The sequence below is a fragment of the Somniosus microcephalus genome, chromosome 32 (genome assembly GCF_052327205.1).
Source record: "Somniosus microcephalus isolate GS21.2 chromosome 32, FLI_Smic_1.0, whole genome shotgun sequence".
Lineage (NCBI taxonomy): Eukaryota > Metazoa > Chordata > Chondrichthyes > Squaliformes > Somniosidae > Somniosus > Somniosus microcephalus.
Window position 1 is genome coordinate 18,533,668 of NC_141018.1, and position 22,451 is coordinate 18,556,118.

General features: G+C 45.1%; 1 protein-coding gene across 3 annotated transcripts in view; it reads right to left on the reverse strand.

The window, feature by feature from the left end:
* Positions 1 to 1,019: 1,019 nt before the first annotated feature.
* The window catches only part of znf592 (zinc finger protein 592), a 181,564-nt gene continuing 160,132 nt past the window's right edge, over positions 1,020 to 22,451 (reverse strand). For 2 of the 3 annotated variants that reach the window (XM_085972192.1, XM_085972193.1), the window contains exons 8-10: positions 14,393 to 14,505; positions 6,839 to 6,974; positions 1,020 to 5,602 (exon numbers count right to left, since the gene is read on the reverse strand). In XM_085972192.1, coding sequence (XP_085828318.1) covers positions 5,117 to 5,602; positions 6,839 to 6,974; positions 14,393 to 14,505 — 735 coding nt within the window. In that variant the 3' untranslated portion in view covers positions 1,020 to 5,116. The remainder of the gene's footprint in view (positions 5,603 to 6,838; positions 6,975 to 14,392; positions 14,506 to 22,451) is intronic. The other variant, XM_085972194.1, reaches the window with a different exon arrangement.

The following is a 22,451-nucleotide window of genomic DNA, read 5'->3' on the forward strand; positions in this document are numbered from 1 at the left end:
CGTCCCGGGGTAGGGGTCAGGGGAAAGTGAGGGATGCTCCCATTAAGTGGCTTCAGCTGCGCTCTGAAGCAATTTACAGCAAGGCGAATGGGGGTCACTGGACATTCTTCTACAACCTCCACTTTCAATGGGCATGGAGAGACTGAACAGACAAGCCAATGCACAACCTAGTCTGACAGGAAAAGCACCTTTCTAACCTTCCAGACAAACAAGGCCCCCTTCGGACTTCCTGTAACCAGGGGAGAGGAGAAAACGGTAGGGAAGTGAAAGCACCATTCAGCTCGCTGCCTTGTGCGGACACCTGCACGGCACACGGCCACCCCGCACTGGCCTCAGCACCATGCCCGCAGCCCACAGGCTCCATTCAGCATGAAGATCCATTAGAGATGAAATCATTTCACCACGTGAAGGGATCTGCAGGATCTAGCAAACATCTCTGTACCTTGAAAAATGTGATTTCATCCTAATACAAGTGCCAGCTAACTTGTCGTGTCAGGGTTCAAAGATTTAATTAAAAGGAGTTGGCCAGTGGTCATCAGTTGTTTGGCTACTTCACATGATTTCAGTGACCCACACAAGTCTCTGGTAGCCAGCACCAGAGTTAGACCTTCACTTTGGTGTGCAATGCAAAAATGAGTTTCTGCAGCACTAAGAATGCAAACAGTGGGCCCGATTTCCTTCAACTGACTGAGAATGGGTGGAAATTCTAGCCCAATATCAAAAGTAAGTTCCAGTTCTAATAAATGGATTAAAAAAAAATCTATTTCATGTTTTCAGTAATTTTCCTCGTGATTTAGTTTAATAGACAGGATAATGTGTAATAGTTAATTTTGTAGCTGTGATTGATCACAGTTTGTTTTTAGAAGTTAGGGAAAAGATCACTGTTGGGAGATTGTGCTGCTAATTGGTGGCCTTGCAAAACTGACATTTTGCATCTTACACCTCAATGGAAGTCCGTGATACAAAGGCCTCGATTTTCAGTGTGCCGTGAGGCGGGCTTTTAGGCGTGCGGGGGGGGGGGGGGGGGGGGGGGCTAAAATCCCGAATTCGGGGGTCCCGACACCATCCCACCCAAAACCCGCCTCCATGTAAGTTTCAAAGGAGGCGGGTACCCGCCCCGCACTGGGACCCGCCGACCCGAGGCGGGAAGGGATTAGTGCCAATTAACTGCCTGTTAACACGTAGTTAACAGGCAGTTTTTAGCCTAATCCCTATTTTGAGGGGTGTCATGTGGGATTCCCGATGGCTCCAAACCACGCCAGGTTAGAGCAGGCGGGCCGTCGGGTTGAAGGACTTGGAGGGGTCGCGATGTCGGTGTTCAGGTGAGTGATGGGTGCATGAGTGCAAAGGTAAGTGTGTTTGGTGTGTGTAAAGAAGTTAAAATTACCTGTACTTACCTTAACAGCCTTTCTTCCTCTAGGTTTCGGGAGTCCATCACTCAGCCGGCACTGAAAGCAAAATGGCTGCGAGTTGTCAAAAGTGAGAGCCTGCAGCTTTCTGTGCCGGTGACAGTTCTAACTGAGTCTGTGTAGAAGGGCTCAGGTTAGAAGTCAGACTGTCAGTGTTTGACAGCTTCAAACAGCTGTGAAACACTGATATTTCATCTGTCAAGACGTCTTGACAGATGAAATTTCAGTCTGTGACGTCACCTGTTGCCGGGTGGCCCTTAATTGGCCTGCTGAGCCCGCTGGGTGGACTCGACAAGGTCAATCAAGGGAAAATCGCGTGGATTGGCCGGACGTCGATGTAGGCGGGACTAAAACCCGAAAGTTGTAGTCCCGCCTCCTTCCCGACTGCTGAATGAAAATCCAGCCCAAAATGTCTGACTGACGCTGACCGTGCTTGGAGCGATTTGGGATCTTGGTCCGACACACTCTACACCTCGAACTGGGGTCTGTGTGAAGTGCATCTGGGGTCTGTGTGAAGTGCAACCCTAATGAAACCCATTCTAATTACCAACATGAACGCTGAAAGGTACCTGGACCTTACCAGCGCTTGATACACAGGATACTGCTGGAGAAGCAGAAAACTTGGCAAATCAATCCCAGTGACGTCAGGCAGGTAAAGCCCCATTCAAGGCCCGAATGGTAGGTGTTACACACTCCCAGAAGGCATAATTTGAATTACAATCCGGGAACAAAGTGTTGCAAGTCTATTTGTAACCACACATTTGTGTGACACCATTAAAAAAACAATTATAATTAAAATTCTGGCAACATGACAGTCTGTGGTGGCTCCTCCTACATGATGAGGGGTGCTGCAAATGAGCAAATGCGAGGAGGTCCCCGGCTTTCAGCAGAGCATGGAACAGAAGCGATTACAAACCAGCTTGCCCTTAATAAACTTAGAATAACACCAGCCAGACCTTTCCAATTCCAATAAGCAGTGGGGGGGGGTTTGTTTAAAAGCTGCGAATGTTTTACTGGCTTTTCCTCTCATTCCACAGCAGTGCCGTTTGCTTGCCCGCTTTTGGAATTTTTGGAATTCAGGAACTAGTTATCGGGTCCTTTTGAGGAGTTTTGCTTCGGGGGCCGAGTGCTGCACAGCACAGCTTACGCCCCCCAGCCCGGATGGTGCTTTAAGTTACACTTCTCCATTGATAGACAACATGCAGCTCTTCCTGATTGACAGGGAGAAAAAAAACCAATGGGTCAAGGCTTCTTTTAAACCAAGTGCTGTGAGGTGCCCTGGCTGACTTGTTCTATTAGTTTTTCCTTTCTTCTGAATTAAAGGGGAGGTTCTTCCTTTCTTCTGAATTAAAGGGGAGGTTCTTTACACAGAGGATTATTAGAACATGGAGTTCTCTGCCACAGACTGTTTTTCAAGCAGAGCCCATAAATTATTTTAAAAGGGAATCAGGACAGTTGCTTGAAAAAAAGAGGATTATAAAGGACATGGTGAGAGTGGGATTAGACTAGGTGGCTCATGTGGAGAAAAACACCAGCCCAGACTCGATGAGCCAAAGAGCCTGTTTCCGTGCTGCAAGTCCATGATTCGAAGTAGTTTGGCTCCAGCTCAGAGGCTTTTCTGCATAAATGTAAAAGTGTGTGGTTTTATATGACACCGACAAATAGTGACGCAACGTCACAAAGCTCTCAAAAAAGTAATTGTGCACACAGGCCTCACAAATGAGGACAAGTCGTCACGCAAGGTGATAACCTTTAAGACAACATCTGTGGCCTTGCAGTGCAACAACAACTTGCATTTATATAGCGCCTTTAATGTAGTAAAACGTCCCAAGGCGCTGCACAGGAGTATTTTAAGATAAAAAATTTGACACCGATCCACATAAGGATAAATTAGGGCAGGTGACCAAAAGCTTGGTCAAAGAGGTAGGATTTAAGGAGCGTCTTAAAGGAGGAAAGAGAGGTAGCGAGGCGGAGAGGTTTAGGCAAGGAATTCCAGAGCTTAGGGCCCAGGCAACAGAAGGCACGACCACCAAAGGTTGAGCGATTATAATCAGGGATGCTCAAGAGGGCAGAATTAGAGGAGCGCAGATATTTTGGGGGGTTGTGGGACTGAAGGAGATTATAGAGATAGGAAGGGGCGAGGTCATGGAGGGATTTGAAAACAAGGATGAGAATTTTGAAATCGAGGCGCTGCTTAATGTAGGTCAGCGAGCACAGTGGTGATGGGCGAACGGGACTTGGTGTGAGTTAGGACACGGGCAGCCGAGTTTTGGATGACCTCAAGTTTACCTAGGGTGGAATGTGTGAGGCCGGCCAGGAGTGCGTTGGAATGGTCAAGTCTAGAGGTAACAAAGGCATGGATGAGGGTTTCAGCAGCAGATGAGCTGAGGCAGGGCGGAGACGGGCGATGTTACGCAGGTGGAAGTAGGCGGTCTTTGTTATGCTGCGGATATGTGGTTGGAAGCTCATGTCAGGGTCAGACATATGGCTGGAAAGGAACACAGTCCTGCTGTGCCATGGGATTTATCAGAACCATCCTCCTATTACCGTACAAGCCGGTGCATTACTCACATCTTTGAGCAATGCTTCTGCATTACATACATACAGCAGTGCAACTTTTTTGTACTGGAACCACACAATGTAAGGAAACCTAGGGGGGTGTGACTTCCAAGCGGGATTTCACAGTAAGCAACTTCCTGACATATCTCATTGTGCCTGTATTATTGACCTAATTCTGTTCACCGAGGCTCACATTACAAAGTCAGCAGTCGAAGGCACGTGCTGGAGACACGGTCGGAACGGAATGGCAGGGTGCTTGGTCAGCAGGGCAGGAAGAATGGAAGAAACTAATCCAGAAAAAAACAATTACAAAGCGAAAAGGAGGAAAAGCGTAATCCCAAAGGTGCACTGGGATTGCCATTCCAAAAAAACACACAAAAGGGACAACGACGGAGGAGAGGTTCCACCGCCAGGGATTGCAGAGGTTTACTCACAGTACAGCCTGCTTATTTACTTCTAAATAAGGGAGGGGGAAGACACAGATATTTAAAATAAACTACTTCACGTTGTGAATCCTTATTGCATGCATAGCAAATCTCAATTTTTCTTTTTAAAAGGGAGGCAGCCATTCACTTGGAGCCACTTAATTTGCTTAAAAAATAGAGGCACAGAACCTTTAACTCCCAACTCTGACCTAACAAGGCTCAATACAAAAGCAGTAGGACATGCTTCGGCTTGTGAAAGTACGGACTCTGAGCTACCCAAGACTGGCAGGGTTCAACTGAAAGCTGGCCTTGAGACACGCAAGTGCAAAAACCAAAGAACACGTAAAGACGTGTCACAAATGTTTGAGGGCGTTAAGAGCTGGAGGGTGCAGAAAGCATCTTTGGCTTGCTTTCCCTGTGAAGTTCTGCTTGTGCATTGGGTTGTACAAAATATAAAAACCTACTGTTTTGACACCAGCAAGAAAAATAAAGAATAGTGTTTGCAGGAAGGTGGATTCTGAATCAACACTCGTTTCACTCTCATGGACCTTTGAAAGGGCAGGGAGAAGCTTGTCCGTCAGCTTTGAATGAGTACCACTTTCCTTTTCTTGTATATATGTTGTTGCGTTATGTATCTATGAATGCAGGCTTATCACTTGGGGTCACTGCAGACCCATTCAGGACGGAGAAGGATTAAAAAGTCTCCCCTCAGTGTCGGTGCAGTCATTGCTCTGATCCTCCAGTCTGTTTGGATAATATAAACCTCATCCCATGAGTCCGAACGTGAGCGTTCAATGCTGTTTCACTGTCAAAAACGTCTTTGCAGACTTGGCACTGAAGGTCTTCCTCCGACGTAGTGTTTGACTCCCCACTGTGTTCATCCTGCCCATTTTCACTCACCACATCGGCTGCTTGGAGCTTCTCGGGTTCCTTGAGTTTGTGGACAATGTAGAGGTGTCTGTTCAGGGAGAGCGGAGACGTGTAACAGAGGCCACACTGTGAACACTGGAAGGTTGAGCCGTCAGACTTGTGCTGAGGTATGTGTTTCTGGAAGTCGGCTCCGCTCTTGGTCATATAGCCACATTTGGAACATCTGTACTGCTTGAACACTGCGACCTTCAGCTTCTTGGGAAGCGACGCTATGGTGTCAGAGCTGGGCTGCTCCTCTGCTTCAGAGTCACTAGCCATTCGTTTGCCAGGTAAGTCCTCCTCAAATAGAAAACAACAATTAGATATCATAAGAACAAAATGTCTAAGCAATTATGCATTGTAAAATGTGAGTAGTTTTTTTTTATTATTCATTTTCGGGATGTGAGCGTCGCAGGCAAGGCCAGCATTTATTGGCCATCCCTTGAGAGCTTGGTGGCGAGTCGCCTTCTTGAACCGCTGCAGTCCGTGTGTTGAAGGTACTCCCACAGTGCTGTTAGGTAGGGAGTTCACGGATTTTGACCCAGTGACGATGAAGGAACGGTGATATATGTCCAAGTGAGGATGGTGTGTGATTTGACGGGGGAACTTGGGAGGTGGCGGTGTTCCCATGCGCCTGCTATCCCATGTCCTTGTCCTTCTAGGTGGTGGAGGTCGTGGGTTTGGGAGGTGCTGCTGAAGAAGCTTTGCTGAGTTGCTGCAGTGCAGCCTATAGATAGTACAGACTGCAGATAGATCATTGAGGTTCAAAGGCCCATTCATGATGGAAAAGTATAAAACATCGTTTTATTTTACAACTAATAAATAAAAACTCATTGTTTTGCATATCCCGCTGCTATTATTAAATACTAATTTTTGCCCAATGATGCATCTTTTTGCATTGTTTTTGGAACGCCATAATTTGAAGGAAATGAGATATAAAGCTGCACCATCTCATAATGCGTGCTTGAGGGCCATGTGCACAGGAGGAGGCCTAATAAAGCAATGTGCCTCAGCAGGGCTCCCAGGAATCCCTAACTCAGTATCGGAGCGCTCAGACTTGTAAAAGATCAGTGCTCATCAAGTGGTTAGATTTACATGTCCAGTTGCCTCTTTCTGGACCATATACCCATCCAACTGCAATCTGTGTACTTTGTCACAAAAGCCTTGCAAAAGCAGATTCAATAGTAACTTTCAAAAGGGAATTGCGTATATATTTGAAAAGGAAAAGTTTGCAGGGCTGTGGGGAAAGAGCCGGGGAGTGGGACTAATTGGATCGCTCTTTCAAAGAGCCGGCACAGGCACGATGGGCCGAATGGCCTCTTTCTGTGCTGTATCACTCCTCGCCAATCCCCACAAGTGCACAGGTAAACGACATTTCCATGGCTTCTGCTGGGAAGCAGCTCGCTCCTGCCTTCTATCTCCCGCTGATCAGCTCCACCTGATGCGGGGAATTCCAGGCATCCGCCCACATCCTACCGCCTTTCCACCTTTGGTGCCCACCTTATAATATCTAGAAATGGGGAGGGGGGAGCTCACCACTGTTGTGTCTGTGCCCGCGTGTACCACTTTCGGCATCTGGCTGAAGTCTGGGTTTTTGATGCCGTGCATTAGGTTGATGTGTTTCTCCAGCATGAAGCGCTTGGCAAAAAAGTGCTTTTCATCCGTGCAGTACCTGGAAACGATGACAGGAACTATGAATACAATACCAAAAGGTTTTACAGCTTGTATAAACAGGTCATCTTCCATTTAGGAGTCTTGGACCGATTTTGATTTTCTATTAATAACAGGCAGTTAGCTACCTCTGTTAATAACATGAAGGAGGTGAACCCATCAAATCATTATCGGTGGCTATTTTTCTTTCCTCAGCCAACTGATTCCACAAGGGTAAAATAAAAATACAATGGATAAGATGCATGTAGTGCTGCTGTGATACTAGTCCGGAGTCCTTTCTGGTCTGGCCCAGTCCACTGACCCATTCCTGGACCAGCAGGCCTACTCATAAGCAGTGCTGCTGTTTCAGATTTCTCTCTGGCCCAGGGATACTGATAAATGTTCTCATTATTTTGAGTAGATTGAACGTCAGAATTCCCACTGAAGGTATGGAATTCCTCATTCTTTAAAATGGAGTTCAACCATCATCTACAAACTAATACTCTACTATCCACTGGGGGAAAAAACCCTAGAGATACTGTCATAAGAACATAAGAAATAGGAGCAGGAGTCGGCCATTTGGCCCTTCGAGTCTGCTCCGCCATTCAATAAGATCATGGCTGATCATCTACCTCATCTCCACTTTCCTGCACTATCCCCATATCCCTCAATTCGCTGAATATTCAAAAATCTTGAATATACTCAACGACTGAGCCTCCACAGCCCTCTGGGGTAGAGAATTCCAATGATTCACTGCCCTCTGAGTGAAGAAATTTCTCCTCATCTCAGTCCTAAATGGCCGACCCCTTATTCGGAGACTGTGATTCCTGGTTCTGGACTCCCCAGCCAGGGGAAACATCCTCCCTGCATCTACCCTGTCAAGCCCTGTAAGAGTTTTGTATGTTTCAATGAGATCACCTCTCATTCTTCTAAACTCTAGAGAATATAGACCTAGTCTACTTTTAGAACTTCAGGCCATCTGGGATCGTCTTGGTCAGGTGCTCTCTTCCCCCCCCCTGCCCCCATTGTATTTAATATCTTGCTCTGAGTCACACTAGTTGTTTGATTGAAGAGGGCAACAGACAGAGAAATTAGGAAGAATGAGAGACCGTAAATATGTTCACCAATTTGTCGGAAGGCTATAAGCTGTAAGCGAGCGGAAGGCGGAAGCTTTTCATGCAGAGGTTGAGCTATTGTACCTACAATAGGTAACCCAACTTCCCATTTACTCAGCTTTTACCTACAATTAAAGTATACAAATGTACTGCAGCGACTAGAGACGGGTACTCTAGAGCCTAAATATTAGTGCCAGCTTGGAGCGTGGCCATGGTGAAGTCCAGACCGGCAGATCAACAAAAACAACAAATATTTATAATATAACATAATAAAACGTCCCAAGGTGCTTCAAAGGAGTGTTATCAAAAAAAAAATGACACCGAGCCATATAAGATGATGTTCGGGCAGGTGACCAAAAGATTGGTCGAAGAGGTAGATTTTAAGGAGCGTCTTGAAGGAGGAAAGAGAAGTAGAGAGGCGGAGAGGTTTAGGCAGGGAATTCCAGAGCGTAGGGCCTAGGCAGCTGAAGGCACGGCCACCAATGGTGGAGCGATGAAAATCAGGGATGTTCAAAAGTGGGGAATAGGTGGAGCGCAGAGGTCTAGGGGGATTTATAGGGCTGGAGAAGATTACAGAGATAGGGAGGAGCGAGGCCATGGAGGGATTTGAAAACACGGATGAGAAATGTTAAAATCGATCACGCCAATAATGCTTAGTGATAGTGTAAAGTAAAAAGAAAGCTTTGCATTTATATAGCGCCTTTCACGACCTCAGGACATCCCAAAGCTCATTACAACCACTGAATTACTTTTGATGTGTAGTCGCTGTTATAATGTAAGGAACTCAGCAGCCAATTTGCACACAGCAAGGTTCCACAAACAGCAATGAGCTAATGAGCAGGTAATCTTGTTTAGTGATCCTTGTTTTCAAATCCCTCCACTGCCTCGCCCCGCCCTAGCTCTGTAATCTCCTCCAGCCCTACAACCCCCACCCCCCCAAATATCAGCTCTCCTCTAATTCTAGCCCCTTGAGCATCCCTGATTATAATCGCTCAACTATTGGTTGCTGTGCCTTCTGTTACCTAGGCCCCTCTGTTACCTAGGCCCTTCTGTTACCTAGGCCCTAAGCTTTGGAATTCCCTCCCTAACCCTCTCTTTCCTCCTTTAAGATCACCTGCAATGATCCTACTCCTACACCCATAGGAGGTGTTTTAAAAAAAAAATTCGTTCATGGGATGTGGGCGTCGCTGGCAAGGCCCAGCATTTATTGCCCATTCCTAACTGCCCTTGAGAAGGTGGTGTTGAGCCACCTTCGTGAACCGCTGCAGTCCGTGTGGTGAAGGTACTCCCACAGTGCTGTTAGGGAGGGAGTTCCAGGATTTTGACCCAGCGACGATGAAGGATCAGCCGATATATTTCCAAGTCAGGATGGTGTGTGACTTGGAGGGGAACCTGGAGGTGGCCGTGTTCCCATGCGCCTGCTGCCCTTGTCCTTCTAGAGGTTGTGGGTTTGGGAGGTGCTCTCGAAGAAAGTATTGGTGCATTGCAACTGCCCCAGCGGTTAGTTGATGTCTGGATAATATTATCCAGTAGTCTGACAACCATCTCTGACAAATATAAATGGCGAGCCAGAGCAATGTGTCAACTCAAGCTATTTACTTGTCAATGAAGCCGGACTTGATAACACACCACAGCCAAGTGAAGAGTGCTTTTTGGATATTGGCACTTGCTCTAGTTATTCAATTTCGTGGCTCCTTTGGCTAGAGGGAGCGAGGCATCATCACGTATGGAAGAGTTTGACTTTTAGTCTGAGCATGGGAAAGTACGAGGGAGGCTGGGACAGGCCGAGTAAAAGGAGCCTCCTCTAAAGATGGGGGAAACTACTTTGTCATACACAAGTGTGATGAGCACAAACTAATCCAAATAAAAAGGGGGAAACATGGTTGGAAATATACAGCAGGTCCAACAGAATCTGTGAAAAGACAGAATAATGTTTTTGATGAAGGATTACACCCAAAAGGTTAACCTGATTTTACTCATTGCAGATGCTGATGGATCTGCTGTGAATTTTTCTAAACTAATCTAAGTTTTGCAAGACCATTATGATGAAAGTTCACATGGAATAGCGGAGCAAAACCTGGAAAGGTATAGGAGGCGGATAAGCCTATTAATCCAGCAAGTGCCCTGCCATAATACAGAAGTTAAAATCAAACAAAATCTGACTAGGGCCCCATACGTACAAATGCTGAGACCTCTGACTCCTGATCACTATGCAAGGCCCTTGGCTGGAAATTGTACACATGTATTTATTGTGCATTTATATCTCTGATATATTAAAAATCTTGTGTCTGCCCACACATTCTTCATGATAGATTCCTGTTATGTAAATTTACCAAGCTGCAACTATGCCCTCCCACCAGTGAAGGTGCTGCAGCGTGACGTTTACATAGGCAGTTTCCATTAAAAAAGGTGGACATAAGAATGTATAATGGAAATATCAAAAAAAGGACAGAACGTTAGACTTTGAAATTAAAGTTGTTGTGCCCTGCTCCAATTATTCCCTGGCCTTTAACCCTGTTTCATTTGAAGACTTCACAAGGTCTTGCTCACTGTGCACAACACTGGGCGATTGAACAGTATTATGTTAAAACTCTTGTGTAAGCGCGCATTTCCTGTTCACAAACTTTTTTTGCCACGGCTTTTATGTGACCATATTGAAAATGACGACACAATCAGTTACAATGGGAATTTTCAATGTAAATAGTCCCAATGGTGCTAAATGCAGGGGATGACCACTAGGTGGCCCAGCACCACTATATTCTCTGACACACACAGATCGACGCCATGGGAGATCTACACACACACACACGCCCGTATGTATGTCAGGTCAGGTCAGGAAAGCATTGAGCTTGGTTCCACCCACACAGATAACCTGCTGGCACATACCATTCTGGCTTACACACAAAGAACACCCACTTGGGTAAGGTACCGCAGTCTGTGGAACAGTACATGCCAGACTGGAGCCATTGCCGCGAGGAAAGGCGGCGAGAAAAAAAGAACTGGCAAATAAATCACCCTTTCAAGCACTCAAGTGGCATTGCATAATACTTGGTGATGGTGATCATATCTCTTTCAAATACTCCGTGATTGCTGTAGAGTCACAAGTCGTTTCTTAGAACTGAACAGCCAAGAAATTTGGTACCAAAAGTACCAGAACACAATGGCCCTGAATTTGCGGTTGGAGGCTTCCCGCGGGGAAATGCCTCCGATCCGCAAATAAAATCCCGCGCCTACCTGGGGGGTCTGGGAGGTCACCGCGGGAAGAGGTCCATGTATCCCAGGGGCGCAGGCGGTTCGTAAGCACCCCTGGGATCACGTGGGCTGGCCCAACGAATGACAGAAGGGAATCCCCATTCATGATTATGGGAATTCCGTATGTATGGAAACTCCCTTAAGTATGAATGGGAATACCCCAAAAAATACATGTATATATCAAATCATGAAAAAAAAATCACATATTTAAAATGAATTAAAATGGCATTTAATTAAATATTTAAAACAAAAATTAATTTTTTGAAAAATAAATCTGGATGTTTTAAAGGGGCTAAAAATTTTTACCTTATTTAACAAGTTTTAAAATGTATAAATTATTGATAAAATTTTATTTTTCTGTTTTGTAAAACTCTTATAAAATCTGTAAAACCCAGAAAACTTGTACTGGGGTACCCATAAGAATTTCACGGGCATTCGCTGGGAAAATAGCGCAGCTCTCTGCCCGCGGATGCCCTTTGCCCGGGGATGTGGATGATCGGTCAAGAAAATTGACAGATCGCAAGTTCCGGGTTTGCGTGCGTGCGCATCGCCTGCCTAAACCCGGAACTTGCGCGGCACTTACGGGGGCGCGTACACACCTCGCACGCAGCCATAGGGGCCGCAAATTACGGCCCAATGTGTATAAGTTGCAGCTTGATGCAGATCTTTATCAGCTGTCAGTCTGACTCTGAATTCTGTGAGTGAATTTCTTCAAGTGTTACAGTACCCCAGTAAAAGCAAGCAAGCTTCTGGGTTTTACAGATTATATCACAGCAAACTTACAGATGGCTGACTGCACGTACATTGCTGACCGTTTACTTGAGGTGCAGAAGTTCCAAGTCTCGCTTCTACTACACTGGCCTTTTACTATCAAACTGACTCATGCGCCTTCATTTCTTACACAATAAGTAAGGCGGGGGTGGGGGAAATTGAGGTGCAATTTATTTGCTCAACCTCATTGTCCACCATTAAAAAAAAACCCTGGTGTCCCCAAATCCTCTGCTGGCGTGAATATTAAATATGGTGATAACTCTAAGGGCAAGTACAGTTTGTGGGGATATGGAGCAAAGGCGGGTAAGAAGGCAAATGGTATGTTGGCCTTTGTAGTGAGAGGGTTCGAGTACAGGAACAAGGGTGTCTTGCTGCAGTTGTACAGGGCCTTGGTGAGACCGCACCTTGAGTATTGTGTGCAGTTTTGGTCGCCTTATCTGAGGAAGGGTGTTCTTGCCATGGAGGGAGTGCAGTGAAGATTCACCAGGCTGATACCTGGGATGGCAGGAATGACGTATGAGGAGAGATTGGGTCGATTGGGCTTATACTCGCTGGAGTTTAGAAGAATGAAAGGGGATCTTATTGAAATTTATAAAATTCTAACAGGACTGGACAGACTAGATGCAGGAAGGATGTTCCCGATGGCCGGGGAGTCCAGAACCAGGGGTAACAGTCTAAAGATAAGGGGTAAGCCATTTAGGACAGAGATGAGGAGGAATTTCTTCACCCAGATAGTGGTGAACCTGTGGAATTCTCTACCACAGAAGGCAGTTGAGGCCAATTCATTAAATATATTCAAGAAGGAGTTGGATATATTTCTTAAGGCTAAAGGGATCAAGGGATATGGGGAGAAGGCAGGGGCAGGGTACTGAACTTGGATGATCAGCCATGATCTCATTGAATGGCGGAGCAGGCTCGAGGGGCCGAATGGCCTCCTCCTGCTCCTATCTTCTATGTTTCTAAATGGAGTGTAGACACATGATTTAACTGAACGGCTGAATAGGCTCGAGGGGTTAAATGGCCTACTCCTGTTCCTATGTAAACACCCGCCCTAGATATATCCCAGGCACATCTATCAGTTTTGAAGATTTTCCCTGTTGGCCCTCAATTTCCATAGTCAAAGTGCAGAGGCAGAAATCCCACTGATATCAGCCAATGGGATGGTGCTGCTACATTCCACCACTGCTCCAGTATACGGGGGCTGTTTGCCCACTGATTAGGGAATGCTTTTTCAGAATTCTGAGCTTGAATATCTATTATTTTTTTTATAAAAGGAAACTTTTCAAAATTAACATTTTCAAACAAATCCCTCCCCAAGTAAAAGTTGGCTGCTGCACCACTGACTCTTTGACTAGTTGTCTTCTTTAAAATGAGATTTGGTTGTCTTGGCTCTTTCCAGATGCTGACAGACCAGCTGCACATTTCCAGCATCCTCATTTTGGTTATTTCAGGTTTTCAGCACTTGCAGTTTTTCTATGCATTATTGCTTCACTGCACCTGGTACATGCTCCTGCTTCTGACACAGCTTACGTCTTCAACACGAAGCACCTTCTGCACTGTAACAGTGTCACTCTGGAGTCCTGTGGGTGCCGTTTACAGGAAACACTCGGGAATGTTCTGTTCAGTGCACTGGACAACACATTTTTATAAAGCAATGACAGTGATGGAACAGTTTGAAGATTATAACAAGGGAAGAGGAGACAAAGGGACATTGATGATTGCATAGAAATTAGACAATTCAATTAAAAAAAAATGATGCAACATCTACATTTGGTCGATATATTCCTCGAGATCTACAAGTGCATTGCATGCTTTCTGGGGATTATGCAATATGGCAAATAAAGTTGAGTTTGTCTATCGGATGAGATGTTAAACTGAGGCCCTGTCTGCCGGTTCAGGTGCGTGTAAAAGGATCCCATGGCACGATTCGAAGCAGAGCAGGAAGTTGTTCTGGTGTCCTAGCCGGTATCAATCCTTCAATCAACCCACTACAATGGAATGACTGAATGCTGTCTTACTTGCTTTTTGTGGCACCTTGCTGAAGGTCAAGTGGGCTGCTGCCAATGATTATATTTCAAAAGTAATTCATTAGCGGTGAAGAGCTCTTGGGTGACTGGAGGATGTGAAAGGTGCTATACAAATGCCAGTTCTTTCTTTAATGTAGCAACAATTGGGCTGGATTAAAGGTAATATACAGTGTAACTGCATGCAAATAGAATTTTTTGGCGAGCTAATGTGATACAAGGATCAATTTCATACCAAATCAGGCAACTTAACAGAGCTGGTCTGGTGCAATGCTTACCAACAGGTGTAGGTTCTCTTGACGCCATCATGGTTGACTCGGATATGTCTCCGCAGGCTGTGTGAGGAGTTGAAGGAACGATCACACTGTCGGCATGGATACCTCTTTATTGACTGTTGAAAGTGAGAGGGGGGGGAGAAAGAGAATCGAATAATTATTGCGCCAGCAAAAAGTGCTGATACAAATCTTATTTTGGTTATGTATATGCCACTTTGGCTCAGTGAACCGGCTACTTTTCTATTTATATCCCTCTTCTCTCATTTCGGAGACTAACTGTAGTCCGTCCATCTGTTGCCATGCTTCCTATTTCAGTCACTTTTCTATCACTGGGGGGCCTCTGTGAGCTACGGGAGGGAAGGAGGAAGAAAAAACCAGCTCCCAGTACTGGCAAGAGGAGCGGCAGGTGCAAAGCTCCATCCCACCACCTGTGGTGCAGTGCGCTGGTGCCCCAATGTGCCTGTACCACTGGGCACGCAGGTCCCAAGCTTGCTTCACTTCGTTACATAGAATTACATAGAATTTACAGCACAGAAACAGGCCACCTGGACCATGCCGGTGATTATGCTGCACATGAGCCCTCTCCCGTCCTATCAGCATAACCTTCTATTCCTTTCTCCCTCATATGTTTATCTAGCTTCCCCTTAATTGCATCTATATTACTTGCCTCAACTATTCATATGGTAGCGAGTTCGACATTCTACCCACTCTCTGGTAAAGGAGTTTCTCCTGCATTCCCTATTGGATTTATTTGTCATGGTGTGGAGATGCCGGTGTTGGACTGGGGTGGACAAATGTAAGAAGTCACACAACACCAGGTTATAGTCCAACAGTTTTATTTGAAATCACAAGCTTTCAGAGCGCTGCTCCTTCGTCAGGTGAAGTGGAGAGATGCATAAAGACACAGCTTATATAGTCAGAGAATAATGCCAGATGATTACAGGTAATCTTTCTAACTGCCATTTATCACACCTCGGCAGAGAGATAATCACAGCAATCAAAGGTGTGAATGATGGCCAAACAGGTTAGTCAGGAAAACATTACTGAGGTGTGATAAATGGCAGTTAGAAAGATTACCTGTAATCATCTGGCATTATTCTCTGACTATATAAGCTGTGTCTTTATGCATCTCTCCACTTCACCTGATGAAGGAGCAGCGCTCCGAAAGCTTGTGATTTCAAATAAAACTGTTGGACTATAACCTGGTGTTGTGTGACTTCTTGGATTTATTTGTGACTATCTTATACTTATGACCCCTAGTTTTTGATTCCCCTGCAAGCGGACTCCATAACCACGTCTGGATCTCTTTTAAAAAAAAAGCAAGTCCTGTGTCTGGGCACCTGGTATTATCTCCCGATGATGCTTGGAGAGGGTGCAGAGGAGAATTATTAGAATGGTACCAAGGGTTCCTGCTCCTGATCACTATCTCGTGCGTGAATGTTGGGGGAAGTTAGGAGAAATGTTCTTTCTGCAGAGGATTTTTGGAGCATGGGAGTGGTTGAGGCAGTGAGCACTGCATCTTCGAAAGAAAAATTGGATAAATATTTGAGGCAGAGGAAGAATAGTGGAACTGGTTATGGATAGTGTTCTAACAAACAGCCAGCGCAGACACGATTGGCCAAATGACCACCTCCATTGCCGCAAACCTTTATGATTCTAGCACAAACTGTGATGTCCCCTGGAGCTAAACTGCCCATTGGCACAAAGAATGACCACTTGGGTTGTCAGTATCCATGGAACTATACAATAACAAAATACTGTGGATGTTGGAAATCTGAAATAACAACAGAAAATGTTGGAAGCACTCAGCAGGCCAGGCAGCATCTGTGGAGAGAGAAAGAGAATTAAGGTTTCAGGTCAGACCTGAAACGTTAACTCTGTTTCGCTCTCCACAGTTGCTGCCTGGCCTGCTGAGTGCTTCCAGCATTTTCTGTTGTTATTCCATGGAACTATACCCCAGGATAAATCACTACATTAAGAAATGAAAAAAGGAGAGAGATAAAATTGGGAAATACAATAACAAGCGAAAAAGGAATACCGAAGGGACAAAATTATCTCTCATAACACTGATTAAATATCAGCTTATTTTATTTCTAAACTCTATTTATGAAACAAATGAAATTTAACAATTATGCAGGACACAAAATCTTTCTTAACGTGGAGACCAAAATAAGGGTCATTTGTTCCCAGGGAAACGGTCTGAAGCACACCTTTCGAGTTGGATTGCTAGAGTTAAATAGAACCGAATGAATGACAAAAGCAAATTCTGCATTACTCCGCCGAGAATAAACATATTAAAATTAAACCACAAAATAAGTGATCATTCAAATCAATAATTTATAATTTGCATACTGTATCTCTCGCTGCCCTGTTGATGGATTAGCATGGCAATGAGGCCCTTGAGAAAGTCAAGAGTAGACAAAAGCGTTCATCTCCCCAGGGAATGCTGGAAAGGCTGACACACCAAGCACACAAAAGCTACCAATTCAAATAATCCTCCTCAGTGAAAGTAAGCTCATCCTGGCACTTAATTGTTTCACAGGCCAACAAATCTATTGCCCCTCTTCAAGGCAACAGAAAAGTTTATATTAATTTACAAGGCCAAAATTTAGAAAAACAAGCAGTACTATAAGTAACAACTATCCCTGAATCTACCCAAACTGTCCAACAAATTGAACTCATAGCATCATAATGGCACAGAAGGAGGCCATTCGGCCCATTGAGTCCGTGCCAGCTCTCTGTAGAGCAATCCAGTCAGTCCCATTCCCCCGCAGGTTTATTTCCCTCAAGTGCCTATCCAGTCTCCCCTTGAAAACATTGAGTGTGTCCACTTCCAGCACTTCCGTCGGCAGCGAGTTCCAGGTCCTCACCACTCGTTTTTCCTCACGTCCCCCCCTGTATCTCTTGCACAAAACCTTAAATCTGTGTCCCCTAGTCTTTGTACCATCAACTAGTGGGAACAGCCTTTCCTCGTCTAGCCTATCCGAACCCGTCATAATCTTGTACACCTCTATCAAATCACCCCTCAACCTCCTTTGCTCTAATGAAAACAAATCCAGCTTCTCCAACATGTCCTTGTAGGTAAGATCCCCCATCCCCGGAACCATTCTGGTAAATCTCCTCTGCACCCTCTCAAGTGCCTTCACATCATTCCTAAAGCGTGGTGACCAGAACTGGACGCAATGCTCCAGTTGTGGCCTAACCAACGTTTTATAAAGGTTCAGCATAACTTCTCTGCTTTTGTACTCAATACCTCTATTTATGAAGCCCAAGATCCCATATGCTTTGTTAACCACTCTCTCAATATGTCCTGCCACCTTCAGGGACCTATGCACATTAACTCCCAGGTCCCTCTCCCTGCACACTCTTTAAAACTGTGCCATTAAGTGTATATTGCCTCTCCCTGTTCCTTCTGCCAAAATGCATCACCTCACACTTCTCCGTACTAAATTCCATCTGCCACTTGTCTGCCCATTCTGCTAGCCCATCTATGTTCAGTTGCAGTCAATTGGTATCACCTTCACTGTTTGCCACACCCCCAAGTTTGGTGTCATCGGCAAATTTAGAAATTCTGCTCTGTATTCCAATATCCAAGTCATTTATATATATCCAAAAATACAGTGGCCCCAGCACTGACCCTTGGGGAACACCACTGTCTACCATCCTCCAGTCTGAAAAACAGCCATTTACCACAAATTGCTGTTTTCTGTCCTTAAGCCAATTCCTTATCCAAGCTGCCACTGACCCACCTATTCCATGAGTCTCAATTTTGTTAACCAGCCTTCTATGTGGTACTTTGTCAAACACCTTCTTAAAATCCATGCAGACAACATCCATTGCATTCCCTTCATCAATCCTCCCCGTTACTTCATCAAAAAATTCAATTAGATTAGTCAAACACGATCTGCCTTTTACAAATCCGTGTTGGCTCTCCTTAATTAGCTTAAACCTCTCCAAGTGTCCGTTAATTTTTCCTTGATTATTGTTTCTAAAACTTTACCCACCACTGATGTTAAACTAGTCCAGATGAGTTTCTGATGGGGCATACCGGTGACACAAAACGCCCCGCTATGAAAAAAAAAGGCAAGTGTTGCTCCCAATAGAAGGTGAGCGCAATGGACAGAGCTCCACATGGGCATATACACACAGACATAGAGTATTTCATGCAGTAACAGTGGGATGAAGGCCCTTGTGCACGGTCTCTGAAACAGGGACTGAGAAATAGCCGCTAACTCCAAGCCACTGGCACTTCTATGGATGAGGTGTTCTTTGGAAGATCGAGAACATTTCAGAAATGTGAAGAGAAAACAACTTCTATGCTTATTCTATACTTTCCAAAGTATAAATCCAATTGTTTGTACAGTTCACAAATATTTATTCAGTGCGTCATATTCTGGAAGTTACAAAGCTACTACATTTCAGAAGGGGCTGAGAGAGTGCGTCCTCCAATCTGCCAGATACATCGGTGAGCTGAGCCAAATTATTCTTTTAAGATAAGCCTGCCAGAGCACTTGTAAAGCCTGCTGCTGCCTTCGGTGTCTCCTCCTAGGCAATGTCACCAGAGATCACCGTTTAAACAACTTTAAAAATTCATGATTGAAAGAGGAGTAAAATGTTAAAGTTAACCAATTCTGATTTCTGAAAAGGGGACACCAACCGTGAGATTTTCTTGTTCATCTTTTGACCCCCCCACTATCGAGGCTTTTAACTGACATTCGTGTGACACTGCTGATTATGTGGCAGTGCTGCACTGACTGAATGGTGGTTCTGGCCTGGCACGCTGTAGAAAAAAAACCTTTGAACAAAAACTGACAGTGGTGGTCTATTTATACAACTCGCAGATTCAGCCGACAAACAGGGGAAAAATTTCAACCCAAACATTGCAAGAAAGCACAGCAGAGTTAGGATGTACAACAATGTGCTTTAGAAATACTTGAGAGACTTCTTGGTAACTAGCACTGGAGCATACAGAGCTGGACTTAAGCGCCAATCCTGACTGAACTTTGAGATTTGTTATCCCCAGTGGGGAGGTTCCGTGTTAAGTCACATTCCTTGCATTCTGTTTTCCGAGAAACGGACGGAAGCAGATCAGATTCATTCTCAGGCACAAAGCCTCCTGTTCGCCTATTACTCTAACTTATCTCTCATGACTTGGGTGTGTATGAATATTATGCAAAACGTCTTGGCAATGGCCTGTTCAGATTTTATGGGGTTAACTTAGAACTTTTTCTGTATGGGATGTCACCCTTAGGTACAGGGTTGACTATTGATCATCTTTTTATACCGTGGACTGCATTTTCTGCCAATGAGATAACACTAAAAAGTTGTGATTTTCAGAAATATTACCCAAATGGCAGAACAGATGCTTCCCTCTGGTACTTTGAACGCCTATTATTGGTGTTTGCGTGTGATAGAGAGGCACACACCAACAGGCTATTCGACTGCAGGGGTCATTACAACAAGGCCTGATCCTGCTCTCACCTGATGTCCACAAATGTGCACTTCAACAAAGATCAGCAGATAGCAATTCGGAGTGGGCATCCCAGGGTCACTGTAGCCAGTCGTAGCTCCACGACCACCATCTCAGCTGAGATAAGCTAATTGGGACATTCCAGTTCTGTATGATTCAGCTACCCACTGGACACACTCGTCTCATTGGGGGAGTGCAAAAGATATTTATAAAACCCCTCTTCCGGTTTTATAAATGGCATCTGAATTCCATCGAGTAGCTTTAATATTTATATTACTCATTATTTTATAGTCACATGGAAAATTCTAATTCAGCTCCACAAAGTCTCAGTGGTACTAACAGCTATCAACATAACAAGCAAAATAAAGGATTCATTATTTCAGCAGCTGTTGATATGCAAATATATCAACCTATCTGCACTACATATTTCATTCAGGTGAATGCCCCAAGCAAATAGACGTACTGTAACCTAACCTATATCAGGGTCATCATTGCTGCCTTAATAATGTGCAATGATGGGGCCCAATCAAAGCCTATGGCAATGTAAATGATAGGCTACTGAACCCCATAAACTTCTTGCTATTTCTAACTAAACCTGTTGATAGCGTAAGTAAAAACGATGCACACAAACCTTTCAACGTTAGGTAATTGAAATGAATCCATCTCGGAATACTGAGACAGAACATTTGATTCATTCCAGTCAGAGGCTGAGGGACTTGCCTCCCTCCCTCCTTGTAGGGATTGCCCGCATATTCTAGCTGGTATTGTAAATAGTTCCTTGTTCAGGCACTGACCCCCTCCCTTTCAAAACCTGCCATCACCCTCTACTCGAAGAATCCACCCTTGGAACCCTCTGTCTTTGCTAACTACTGCCTCAGATCCAAGGTGCTTGCATGCATTGTTAACCCCACCCCCTCAGATCCGTGCCAATCGCTCCGACAACGGCTCGTTTGAATCCCTCCAATCAGGTTTTCATGACACAGCACTGCAATGACATTAACAAAAGTCACAAATGAATTTCTCTGTGACTGTGAGGCATTACAAAAAAAAATATCCCCGCTTGTCCTCTCTGTAGCCTACAACATGGAAGGTCACATCCTCCTCCTCCTCTAATGCCTCTCCTCTGTTGTCTAGCTCCGTGGAGTTTCCCTTACTTGGTTCCACTCTTAGCTATCCTATTGTAGCCAGAGCAGCTCTGCAAATAGGAAAGCAAATGGTATATTAGCTTTTATTGCAAAGGGATTGGAGTATGAGAGTAAAGAAGTCTTACTGCAATTATACAGGGCCTTGGTGAGACCACACCTGGAGTATTGTGTACAGTTTTGGTCTCCTTACCTAAGGAAGGATATGCTTGCCTTAGAGGGAGTGCAAGGAAGGTTCACCAGACTGATTCCTGGGATGAGGGAATTGTCCTATGAGGACAGATTGAGTAGACTAGGTCTATATGCCCTACAGTTTAGAAGAGTGAGAGGTGATCTCATTGAAACATATAAAATTTGTAAGGGGCTTGAGAGGGTAGATGCAGGGAGGATGTTTCCCCTGGCTGGGGAGTCTAGAACCAGGGGTCATAGTCTTGACTAAGGGGTTGCCCATTTAGGACTGAGATGAGAAGAAATTTCTTCACTCAAAGGGTGGTGAATCTTTGGAATTCTCTACCCCAGAGGGCTGTGGATGATCAGTCGTTGAGTATATTCAAGGCTGAGATAGACTGATTTTTGGATACGAAGGGAATCAAGGGATATGGGGACAGTGCGGGAAAGTGGAGTTGAGGTGGAAGATCAGCCATGATCTTATTAAATGGTGGAGCAGGCTCGAGGGGCCGAATGGCCTACACTGCTCCTATTTCTTATGATCTTATATTCTTAATAGATTCTATTCCTATCCCCAGTCACCTTCAGAGCCCCCTCCTCCTCCATCCTAGGCCTCCCACTCTTCCGTATCTACATGCCATCCCTGGTCAACGTCAGCCGCAGATATGGGGTCAGTTTCTACATGAACGCTGACAATACACAGCTCTATTGCTCCACCACTTCTCTCCAGAAGCGCACGCGGTCCCCAAAAGGCTTGGATTCTCACAGAAAAGGTGAAGGACGCCAATAATACAGCAACCATTCTTATGGGCCCTCGGGAAATCTCCAGATTTCCTATATGGCCATACCACCTCTACTTCTCTCGATCCCCCCCGCTGCCTCTGTGCTGTCAGACTGCTTGGCCGACATCGAATCTTGAATGAGCTGTAATTTCCACCAGCTAAATGTATGAAAGACTGAACACATCAACTAGGGCCCTGCCATAAACTCTGTACCCACCAACTGGCTACTGGCCACGGCATCCTGACCCCCAAACTGAGCTTCGAATGCCACATCCTTTCCAGCATAAAGACTGCCTACTTCCATCTCTGTAACATAGCCCACCTTGGCCCATCTGCCGCTGAAACCCTCATCCATGCCTTTCTCTCTCCAGACGACTATAGGCTTATCGTCTAATGAAGCAGAACGCTCCGCCCACAATGCTTGCCTAGGGATGGGCAATAAATGCTGGCCTTGCCAGCGACGCCCACATTCCATGAACAAATGTTTAAAAAAATCACCC